Source organism: Neophocaena asiaeorientalis, unplaced genomic scaffold (assembly GCF_003031525.2).
Source record: "Neophocaena asiaeorientalis asiaeorientalis breed wild unplaced genomic scaffold, Neophocaena_asiaeorientalis_V1.1 scaffold123, whole genome shotgun sequence".
Lineage (NCBI taxonomy): Eukaryota > Metazoa > Chordata > Mammalia > Artiodactyla > Phocoenidae > Neophocaena > Neophocaena asiaeorientalis.
The window spans coordinates 2,607,985-2,620,409 of NW_020173666.1; the positions used below are offsets into that span (position 1 = coordinate 2,607,985).

Genomic DNA, 12,425 nt, shown 5'->3' on the forward strand with positions numbered 1-12,425 from the left:
TTGGGGTATTTATTTAAAATTTTTGAACCAAGTAAAGCAAGTGAGGCTGTAGTTTAAAAAGTCATCTTCAATCCTTTAACAGTAGCCAGCTCCAATAATTTATTCCATAACCTTTTAGTTCAATTTAAATTATCTTTTGATGAAATATGTGAATTCTGGATTCATTAATTTTTTTATATGAGGATTTTTCAGCAAATGATAACTTTAGTGTTATTCCATCTGCTATGAACTGAGTGCCCCCAGATTAATCTGTTGAAACCCTAACCTCTGATGTGACTGAATTTGGAGATGGGACTTTTAGGGATTTAATTAAGGTTAAATAAGGTCATACAGGTGGAGCCCTGATCCAATCAGATTAGTGTACTTGTTAGAATAAACACCAGAGAGCTTGTTCTCTCTCATTGTGTCTCTGTATGCGCCAAGGAAAGGCCATGTTAGGACATAGTTGGCAAGCCGGGAAGAGAGCTCTCAGTGAAACTGAATCAGTTGGAACCTTGATCTTGGACTTCTATTCTCCAGAACTGTGAGAAAATATATTTCCATTGTTTAAGCCACCAGTCTATGGTATTTGTTAGGTAGCCCAAGGAGACTAAAGCAATCAAATTCATAGTGTTTGTTGATAACACTTTGCAGATGATAATATCATTTCCTACTTTTTGACAATTATTTTAAAATTAAAACTGTGATATAGCAATCTCCAAAACAACCTTGTCCTTCAAAATTTCTAACTTTTAATTTTGTTCTTTGATCTTAGCTCCCCTTTGGAAAAATAATCGAATTATTTCTTTTCATAGAAATATGAAGATTACTAAATATATCCAAGATATCAGTCAATAAAGCAAGTCAGGCTTTCATATTAATATATTTAAATATTGGAACCAACCTTATTTCTTATCCTGAAGAAACACTTAAGAGTTTATTTTGCAGTTCAGACACTCTTGACACAGCTTCTTTCTTTAATACCATAATACTGTTTATGGTCAGTTTCCATACTATCATAACTGGTTGTGTGGGAAAAGAAAACAAGAAAAAAGAATCCCTAATTTGTAGCATTTACTGGTTTGCTTGAAGTATGTATCACCATCATGGATAATTTCAATCTACCAACATGAATTTACTGAATACAGCATTCAGAAAAAATGCTAACAGTCAGTTCTAATGAGCCAACTTTGGGTCTTACATAACTCAGAATTTGTGCTGTGTCACCAGCGTTGTTTACTTCAGCTGACTTTTTTTTAATCAAGACTTTCTCAGTGAGGGAAGCATTGCATTGAGTTACATTCTCTCACAAGCTCCTTAACTTAGGTAACTACTTCAGAATGTTTTCCTGATGCTGGCAGTTGCAGCGTCAGAACATTCCTTTATATAAAACATAAACTGTCAACCACATTTCTTGGCAAAATAATTCTTCATAATTTTATAAAATTTAGAGCTACTTGTGTTTCTCAGCCATAAAGCTAAAAGAGAATTTTTTTTAATTAATTTATTTTATTTTTGGCTGTGTTGAGTCTTCGTTGCTGCGCGCGGGCTTTAGTTGCGGCGAGCGGGGGCTACTCTTCGTTGCAGTGCGTGGGCTTCTGATTGCGGTGTCTTCTCTTGTTGCAGAGCATGGGCTCTAGGCGCACGGGCTTAGTAATTGTGGCATGTGGGCTCAGTAGTTGTGGCGCATGGGCTTAGTTGCTCCGCGGCACGTGGGATCTTCGCAGACCAGGGCTGGAACCTGTGTCCCCTACATTGGCAGGCAGATTCTTAACCACTGTGCCACCAGGGAAGTCCCGCTAAAAGAGAATTTAAATCAGAGCAGAGATTTCTTTCTTCAAATCTTTATCATTTTCAGACTGCACATATACTAAAAGAACTGCTACAAAAAGCAATATCTGCACATTCATCAACTTACAGTGAAAGAACGCTTTGCCAGCTTTATTTATTCAGTGAGTTGGTTTTCCATATCATTAGGCAATTTTGGAAATCATCCAGCTATGATGGCATCAGAAAGTAGTACTTGAGTTACCGTTTTACCAAAATCACTGAACATTTCTAAGTAAATACCTCTAACATAGTCATTCACTAATGTCTTGTCAACTGTATATATATTTAATTCTTAGCAATCGCAAATGCCACTTCATATAAAACCCATGAAACACTAATGTTTATATGTAGAATATTGAACATATGCTTTTATCGACTTTTAATTAAATGCTTTTTCTTTCAAATGATTCTTTTGGTTTTAAATTTTAATCCTTTATGTTTTGTGTATACAGTAGTCCCTCTTTATCCATGGGGGATACATTCCAAGACCCTCAGTGGATGCCTGAAACTGCGAATAATACTGACTCCTATATATACTATTTTTTTTCTATACATACATATCAATGATAAAGTTTAATTTATAAATTAGGCACAGTAAGAGATTAACAGCAAAAACTAACAATATACTGTAATAAACGTTAGGTGAATGTGTTGTCTTTCTTTCTTTCAAAATATCTTATTGTACAAATGTATTGCTTTTCATCTTAACTAAGCACTTTTCATACACTGTGGTTGTAACTTTTGCAGTTTGAGGTGTAATAGCAAAACTATCACAAATTTCTTTTTCCTTCTTCACAATTTCATGGAAAGAAGATTTGTTTTTACTGTAGATCTTAGCAAGTTCAGCATACAATTTTTTTCTTAAGTTGAGAACTTTTCACTTAAAGGAAACATCTTACTCCTTCTCTTTGACATATCGCAATTACCAACATCATCACTCTTGCACTTTGAGGCCATTAATAAGTAAAATGATAATTGAACACAATTAATACCTCCACAGTCAATCTGATAACTGAGACGATATGGCTACTAAGTGACTAACAGGTGGGATATCCTGGAAAAGGTTGACTCACACCTTGGGCTGGATGGAGCAGGACTTCAAGCGATTTCATCATGCTACTCAGAACAGCATGCAATTTAAAACTTATAAATTGTTTATTTCTGGAATTTTTCATTTAGTGTTTTCAGACCATGGTTGACTGTGGGTAACTGAAACAGAGGAAAGCAAAACTGTGGAAAAGGGTGGCAGGCCTACTACAAATGACTAATACATTTTGATAATTTCACAAATTCATTAGCTAAAACAGCCCCACAGATGATACACTATGGTTTCAGCACTTCACCATCAATTAGGGATAAATTCAATATATACACCAACATATTTTCAGGTAAATTTCATTGGAACTCTTTTTGCCCTATTTCTATGGAATCATTTCCACTGTCCACATTCAAATACTATTGCCACATTCAGCAAATTGTATCTTTTCTTGTAAAAAAAAAAAAAAAGTCTGGTGAAGCTTGTGTGGCCACATATAATTGGAGTTAAAGTAAATAATGAAAATTTTATTTCTCTGCTATAGAAAGTAATGTTATATGATAAATTATAAAACAGTCGATTAAAATGTAATGTGATTGTAAAAACAAATTGATAAAAATAAGTGCTTATATATTCTCAGATATCTATATAATTTGGGGTTATATTTGGCAAAGTAACCGTAAAAGGTCACACAATGTAACTGAGTTCTACTGCATATGACTGTGGAAAGGCTTGAGGCATGGGCAATTCACTATATGAATTGGAAAACAAAGTGGTTAAACCCTGTTTATTCAAAGACATGAGTCCACCAGTCATGTTCTTAGATCTTGCAACAATGTCTAACTGCTGTAGGTTTTTCTAAATGCCTCCTCTCAGTCTCTCCTCATCAACTGGTAAAAAATAGTTCATGAACTGGCACCCATCTTTGGACCACACTGTGGGCAGCACTTTTGTAGAGAAGTCTCTCCTACATGTCGATACAGCTCAGTACATTGGTTGGATCATAAGAAGATTGATGGTAAAGAACTGTTATGTCTAGTAAGACTTCATCATGCCCTACATACTGTGATAAGTGTTTTATATGGATTTTCTAGTTTAATTCTCACACAACTCTTAAGAAGTTGATACCATTTCCATTCCCATTTTATAGGTGGAGAAACAGAGGCTTAGAAAGTTTAACTAACCAATTCCTACTTCATATTGTCTCTTCGGGTTAATTGAATGAGAGACAAAATGGGGTGCTACCTTGGCAGTAGAATTTGAAGGAATTCAAAAGACCTACTTGTCCACAAGTAATTCCGCATTGGCCCACCCTTCTTTCACACTGGCTTGAAATTGTAACTGATACATGAGAAATGGTCTGTAGAAGGTTTAGGAGGGGCCTCCACATTTGCATGGCTGTGTGCAATGTTTATCAGTAGCTGCCCTACATTTCTGCTAGGAGAGGAGGATAATTACAAGTCTCCGGGTGGCAGATGATTCCAGGCTCAGGGTGCCAGAGGTGGGTTAGGGTTTAGGGGTCAGGAGCAGATGGGAAGTAAGGAAACCTGATCTGACCTTCATCCTTACAAGGAGCCTCAGCTCCTTGAGAATTAATTCCCTTCATTCTTCCTCTTTTGTCTTTTGATACCTTCCCATTCTCTCCCCAGCCTCCGTTTTCCACTGAAACAGAGTAGCTTTAGAAGTAAGGCTTCTGTTTGAATTCTATAATAATTCCAGATGTATAGGACAATAAAAGGTGACTCCATCCCCTAACCCTCTCTTGTGTTTTTCAGTAGGCTGAGTGACCTCTAAATGCCTATCCTAGATAATTAAATAAACAGACCTACATTTTGTGTTAGCTCTACATTCATGGTGAATTGGCAGTAACTAATTTTAAAATTAAATATAAACTAATTGTGACCACTACCCCAATTCCTGATTCATCAACACTGCCACTGTGCCTTCATAATACAATGTTATTAGCCTGTGTGTGTGCATGTGTGTGTGCACATGTCTATGTGTTTGTTTCTACAGTTTCTGCCTCAGAATTCTAGAACCAAAGAATCTTCACAAGTACTTACACTCTAGGTACTTTCTAGAAAAACCCTTCTAAAACAAATCTAATTGTGTCATATTCCTGCTGAAAATCTGAGTAGTTTCTTACCACCATAAAAATGAAATCCAAAACCCTTAACAAGGATGTTAAGGTTCTTCCAGATCTCACCCCTGCTTGTCCTATCTTTCCTTACCTTGCACACTCTAAGTAAACTGAAAGCCTTGCTGTTGTTCCAGAACTTTGTTCCCTCTTTAGCTGGTCTCTATCCCATCTCCCTCTTTACCTGTGCAACTTCAACTCCTCCTTTAAGTTTCATCCTAGATGTTATTTCCCCTTGGGCAAAATCTCCCTTGGCATGACTTCTTTGCCCCTTCTCTATGCTTCTGTAGCCTGTCTTCCCAGGGATTGCAGCTCTGTGGCTATTGCGTATTCAGCGGCCAGACTATCCCACCCCTGTAATTGCCTTGATGGCAAGGGCCTTGCCTCTACTTTTGAGCAATGTATCAAAGCAGTAAGCAAATGCTTAACTCATACAAGACTCTTAGTGAATGAGCGTTGAATGAATAAAGCTAGTCTCAATTATTATTGAAAAAGCTGCCATTACCTCCAAAATATTTCTCATAATTGGCATCACTTGACTTATGTTACATTATCCTACATTTCTTCAACCTTTGTAAATACAGTTAGCATTTTAATATATGTAATGTTGTGCTTGTTTACATATGTTTTTGAAAATATTGTTTTTATTATGCTTTTCTTATGTCCCTGGTTATATGGTAAACTTTGGATTATTTTTAAAGAATTATAGTTTTATTATCAGGTATACACAATCACTTGAATTCATTACACAAATCAAATTGCTTTACTCTCTAGACTGTAATTATTTTAACTGAATGTAAATAGGATTTTCTAAAATGTTTTTGTACAATTTTTTAAATGAATACTATTGCATTTCTTTTTTTTTTACTATCAATTAGCTTTTAAATTATTTTAACTGATATAATGCAAAATAACACTCCTGAAGCTCCTGTCAAGTTGTAATAGGTAGAATTAGAAATAATATTCCCTTGTTGTTAATATCAGAATTTATTGAGTGGAAAAAATCTTATTATTATAAGTTTGGATTGTGAAATTTCATAGGACTAGAACAATGCTTTTGTGGGAAGTGAAGAAAGAATTGTTGTATAAAAATGTTGAGGGCGGGCTTCCCTGGTGGCGCAGTGGTTGAGAGTCCGCCTGCCGATGCAGGGGACACGGGTTCGTGCCCCAGTCCGGGAAGATACCACATGTCGCGGAGCGGCTGGGCCCGTGAGCCATGGCCACTGAGCCTGCGCGTCCGGAGCCTGTGCTCCGCAATGGGAGAGGCCACAACAGTGAGAGGCCCACATACCGCAAAAAAAAAAAAAAATGTTGAGGGGGTTAGGAAATAAGTAGTCTTGTATATTTGTGAGGAATACTTAAGACATGTAGCTTCCTGTTAAATGTTCACCCCATTTATTCACATTATGCAGTTTCATATCCAGACCCCAGATAGAAAATGAACTCAAAATTGGGAGACAGATGTAGCAGCAGAAGCTGCTAGAGGCTGTGAATGTGCCTCAGAAGAGTTCAGGGTGGAATTTTGCCCATATCCCCATCTCCTGCTAACTCCTCTCTGTGCTCCCATGAACAGACACTCTAAATTCTTTGAATGAGCCTTGCTCTTTCCTATATGTTAGATAATCTATCAGGAATTTTCTTTACCAATCCCTCCTCCTGTCTGGACCTGACTAATGCCTACTCATCCTTTGATTCTCAGCCCAGACATCACTTTCTTAGGAAAACCATTCCTAATCACACCTTTCTTCACCCACACTCACATACATACACACAAGACTAAGTTAGACCCAAGCCCCTCCTTCCCATAGTTTTGGTCACTTCTCCTTCTTTACCTCCACAGTGTTTGAAATTCTTGTTTAACGTCTGTTTTCCTACAAGTCTGTAACACTAGGGGGAAGAGAATAATATTTCTCATTCTGAACTGAATCCTGAGCATAGCAGAGCATCTGGTACATAGTAGGTGCTAGGTAAATGCAGAAGGAAGGAAAGAAGGGAGGGAGGGAGGGAAGAAAGGAGGAAAAAGAGAAAAGAAAGGTCCATACAAAATATTAAAATTTATATTCTAGCAGATTTAGAAGAAGCATATAGATATTCTCTGGTCTGGCTGGTTAGACTACAACTTACCTCAAAATTCCTTTAGTTCTGGATCATATTAAGTCAGCTTACCTTCTGTATTTGATCTGTTGAAAATGTAGCTCCTGTGTGGTTCACTGGGAAGATTCTGGAACGAAATTATACCAATTAGCTCAGCTAAGTGGAGGACACATTTATCTAAATTGGTCTCAGGTAACAAAGAGAGGAATGAGCTATGGTCTGTCATATGTGTTCGGCCCAGCTCTCTGCTCTGTGAGAAGCAAGTGATAAAACACTTTCTCTGGCAGAGACTGAATGGTTGTGTTCCAGAAACTGCAGGGCTACATGCAGGGCTACCTCTTCCTACTCTGTGGGTAGAAGAATATATCCACTCCTTGACCAAGGCACTCTTAATGTTCTCCAAAGCTTGATTAGAATTTAGGCAAATTTCTTCCTTACTTTGGGCCCCAAGAATTCCCTTTTCTTAGAGTATTTAGTTTTTTTTTTTTAACATCTTTATTGGATTATAATTGCTTTACAATGGTGTGTTAGTTTCTGCTTTATAACAAAGTGAATCAGTTATATATATACATATGTTCCCATATCTCTTCCCTCTTGCGTCTCCCTCCCTCCCACCTTCCCTATCCGACCCCTCTAGGTGGTCACAAAGCACAGAGCTGATCTCCCTGTGCTATGCAGCTGCTTCCCACTAGCTATCTGTTTTACATTTGGTAGTGTATATATGTCCATGCCATTCTCTCACTTTGTCACAGCTTTTTACTTTTAAAGGCATGCCAGTGTCAATTCTTTCTCTGCCCCTTTGAAATGTAAAATTTCTCCCAGCCTCTTGCTAGCTTTACAACAGAGAAACTTTTTTCTCAGGCACCTGGGAGCCATCCCTTTAAAATATGATCATAAAAAGAGTGATAGCAGACCCCTATCGCCCAGTTTCTGTGGGAAGGTGGGAGCCTAATTTAGATAAATGACAATTATCAAACAGAGATGGTTTAATCACATTGACCAAGCTTCACTCAGTGTCAGCCAGCACTTCCTCACTAGCTTATCCTAGCACTTCTACCTTTTGTTTCAGCAGAATTGAGTTCAGTATCTTTGGCCTATTGAAATAGTCTTGAATAAAGTCTTCTTTGCCTCTTTAACACTGTCTGGTGCAATTTTTCTTTGACCCCCTCTTGGGAAAGAATCATAGCCACTCACATGAGGTTGGGCCTAGCTCATAACTACACTTGAATTAAACTGGAGATATATCCCTCATGGCAGATGTGAATGTTCTAGAAAGTGAACAAACTTAAAAAATTTGAACCTACAACTGAAATGTCAGTGAACTGCCATTTAGTGAGCAGGAGAATTATTTTTATTTTGGGGAGTCATTGTTTTCTTTTAATGCTGTTATTTTGAAATAACATTAGGAAAAAAAAAAGCATCTGGTCATTTCTAAGAGATGCAAATTTGAACAATGTCCAGGAACAAAATCTGTGTCATGTTTCTAAGCTAAATCAATTTTCTACGCTATATAATGCAGCTCGTATAATGGTCTTGACTGCAACCTTGATACCTTGCCTAGCTCTTATTGAGAAGGTCCTGAGTACCTGGGTTTTATTTTCTTCAGGTTTGGAGAACAACCGATGGGCTTTGTGGTCTAGTTGTAAAGAGCAATGGGCTTGGGAGCCAGACTGCCTGGATCCGTATCCAGGATCCAGCAGGACTCAGCTATTTGCCGAACATCTGACTCAGTAAAAATGAGTAGTACAGAATCTGGTGACTAGTAAATAAATGCTCAATAAACATTAGTTCTTGTAATTGTTACTGTCATCATCTTCATCATCACTTTCACTACTGTGAAAAACAAACAAGACCTTTTGATTCTATAATTTTCTATTCTCCACAAAAATTTTAAAAAGTCATTGATGGATAGCAATGTTGGCTTAAAATATACTTTAAATCTTGCTGAATTGCTTCATTCATGCAAAACTCATAGCTCTATTTGTGAGACTTTTGTCTTTCTCTCTCCCCACCCCAATCCCTGCATTTTTTAGTGATGGCTGGGCAGACAGAGATGAAGTCATTGAAGGTTATGAGGTGGAAGCCAACGGGGGAATCACGATAAAGCTGCAGTCTCCAGAAGTCAGGTCCTTTGATGATTATTTCCTGAAACTGAGGCTGGACACTAATACACGGAATCCCTGGTTCCCTGAGTTCTGGCAACATCGGTTCCAGTGCCGCCTACCAGGACACATTCTGGAAAATCCCAACTTTAAAAGAATCTGCACAGGTAACTCGTGTTTACAACATCACAACTCAGATTTTGGACATCTCTTCCAGTTTGTTCAATAAGTATAGAAAGTGCCAAGGCTGGAGATACAAGAACTAAATTGCCAACTTAATTTATAAAATAGCTAAAATGAGGAAGGAGTGTGTATCGTCCCAAGGATTCATGTTTCTATATTCTGGAAACGTGGAGACTGCTTTGGTCTCTAGTGGGACAAGTTATAAGAAAAGATAAATAAAGGAAAAGGAAACTGAGAATTCAGGTATTTAGTATTCAGGCCAGAGGGAAGAGATTGTATTGCAGGCATGCTTAGGAGATGCTAACCGCAGACATAAGTAAGCAGCACTGGTTTGATCCCTTTTTCTTCTTTAGGACTTGCTTTGATATAAAAGTCAGCAGAAGATAAGATGTCACCTAGGGGCACACCACCAACGTGGGTGTATATGGGCACAAGTGACAAGAAGGGACAGATACTTCCCATGCACTACTCACTAGAGGCATGCCAAAGAAGGGTGGCACATTGTTAGAGGTCTTTCAGGTCTTGATGAACTCCACAGGATGTCTCCCTTCTCCCTGGCACCAGGAACAACCAGAGCATTAAAGACTCTATCCATGACCAAATTTGTATTGTAGCACAGTGATGTGACACATATTTCCTATAACTAGACTGAGAAGATTTTATTTAGTAATGTCTAGAACCCATTCATTCACATAGCACATACAAAGCACTGAATACAGCAGCACCCCCCCCCAAAAAAAAGGACAGAAAGGTGTATAATTCATGACTCTTGACCTAGAGAAACTTGTGGTCTCTTTGGGCAAATCAAAACAGATAATACGCATGATATAGATAAATAACAACTAAAGACAATGAGTTTTTATAAGACAGGGTAAGAATAATGACAAAAACTATTTCTACTTTTAATAACATTCACATTTTGATATTAGAAAATTATTTAAAAATACCGAAATATTTAAATGCAGTGATTTGTGTCTAACTTGATAAAATTCAGCAGAATTCACTGGGAAACTGCTTGGTGTGAATCTATTTTCAATCAATCAAGGTTTTTAGAAATTCTTTGCTATGGCTTCTTGGGAGGCTAAGAGCTAGGAGAAGAGGAAAAGAGTTGCTGAACAGCTAACCACCTCTGTCACATATCTCTACTGACTTCTTTCTTCTCTCAAATAATAGACCAATAGAAGTTAAGAATTCTAGTGGACCAATAAGCCACCTAGTGCATTCTCCTTATTTGCAAAATGAAGACATTGAGGATAAAGGAGCAACATTTCCTTAGGTTCATTTAGTTAATGGCAGCAATGGAATTAGAACACTCACCTCCTAAATACCACAGTGCTTGACTACTTTGGACTTAGAATTTAGTAATAGATTGTCTTTTATTGTTTTCTAATGAATGTTGTTTTCTTAAACTGTAAGATCTTTGAAGATAGGGAGTTCTTGTAACCCTCATAGAACCTGTACACCACTGATCTCTGGAATCTCAGTCATTTCTTACTAATGTATTGATCAGTTAATTTATGTTGTTGTCAATGAGTTTTACTTTATTTAAGGAAAACTTAGGACTATTATTTTTCTAAATGAAATATATTTCACTGATTCAACGTTCAACAAAATTTATTGAGCACCTAGTATATGCAAGGCTTTATTCTAGGAGATGGAAATACAGCAGAAAACAAAAGAGATAAACAACTATTTCAATAACCTTACATTTCAGTGCAGGGAAATAAATAGAACAAAAATAAATTAAGCAAAATATATTCTCATTTAAGTGATCATAAGAGCATGTTAAAAGAGAATGGCCAGAGAAAGCCTCACTGAGAAAGAGACATTTGATTAAAGATGTGAGAGTGAGCCATGCAAACACCTGGGAAGGGCAGTCCAAGCAGAGGAATAGCAAATAAAAAGATGCACCAGCATGCCCAGCTTAGTGGGAGAACAGTAAGGAGCTCAGACTGACTGAAGCCAGTGAGTACGTTGAATAGCAGGTGATAAGTCAGAGAGGCACACAGGGGAACAGGTCCTGCAGGACTTAACTGTCCCTTGTGAAAACTTTGGCTTTGTTCTGAGAGAGATGGAAAGCCACTGGGAAGTTCGAGCACAGTTGAGACAGGATCAGCCTTACTTTTTCTGAACAGAATTACTCTTGCTGCAGTTTTTAAGTTTTGACAAAAGGGGAAAAGTCAGAAGAAGGAAGCAGAGCAGTTAGGAGGTTGCTGTAATAATGTAGGTGAGAGTGTGGTGGATTGGGCCATAGTTTTGGCAAGCAAGATGGAGAGAGGTGCTTGAATTCTGAGGATATTTTGAATGAGAGCTGAGGGGATTTGCTGATAGAATTGTGAAAAATGACTCTGGTCTGAGCAACTGAAAAGAAGGTGTCACCATTGACTCAGATGAGGAAGACTCCAGGAAAAGCAGGTTAGGGAAAGAGCTAAATTTCAGATGAGTTAAGCTTGAGATGCCTGTTAATGATACAACTGTATATGTCACTTTGATACTGTGTTTCATTAATAGAGTTCAGAATATTACTTTTTAAACATGTTTTAATGTCTTTAAGGATTTCCAGGAAAATATCTTGAGACCTGAGCTTTCAAAACAAAAGTTAGAATTCTGCAGCCATGTACAATAATACTTTGGGTTTTCATTTGTCACACTATATGCAAATGTCAAGGTTAAAATCTAAACTTGGTTAACATTCATAGCAGGAAAAAAAGATTGGCACACTTGTGAATTGTTCTTATATTATGCTTGACTCTCAAAGCTATTTTTAAGAGCTTCTTACTTGATTATAAAATTTGATAAACATGTTTTTATTTGCATTTCATTCTGGAGTCAAGTTCAGCAAATATTTCCCTTTGTTCTTAGTTCTAAGGAAGAGAGAAGACTTATTTAACTTCTGTACTTGGAACTAATTCATAAAAGTTATTCATCTTTTCTGCTGCAAAAATCGTAGCATTTTATGTCTGTGTGCATACATTCATGTAAACTTACTCTTCAGTTTTAATCTGTATAGGGAATTGGCTTCAGTTTTATTGCAGGTCAACATAAAATTTCACTTCATGTATCA

At 37.3% G+C, this 12,425-nt stretch overlaps 1 protein-coding gene across 2 annotated transcripts in view; it reads left to right on the top strand.

Annotated features, from left to right (window-relative positions):
- GRM1 (glutamate metabotropic receptor 1) overlaps positions 1-12,425 on the top strand; it is a 346,953-nt gene that overhangs the window by 222,698 nt on the left and 111,830 nt on the right. For both annotated transcript variants that reach the window (XM_024747977.1, XM_024747978.1), the window contains exon 3: positions 9,110-9,345. In XM_024747977.1, the coding sequence (XP_024603745.1) occupies positions 9,110-9,345 (236 nt within the window). The remainder of the gene's footprint in view (positions 1-9,109; positions 9,346-12,425) is intronic.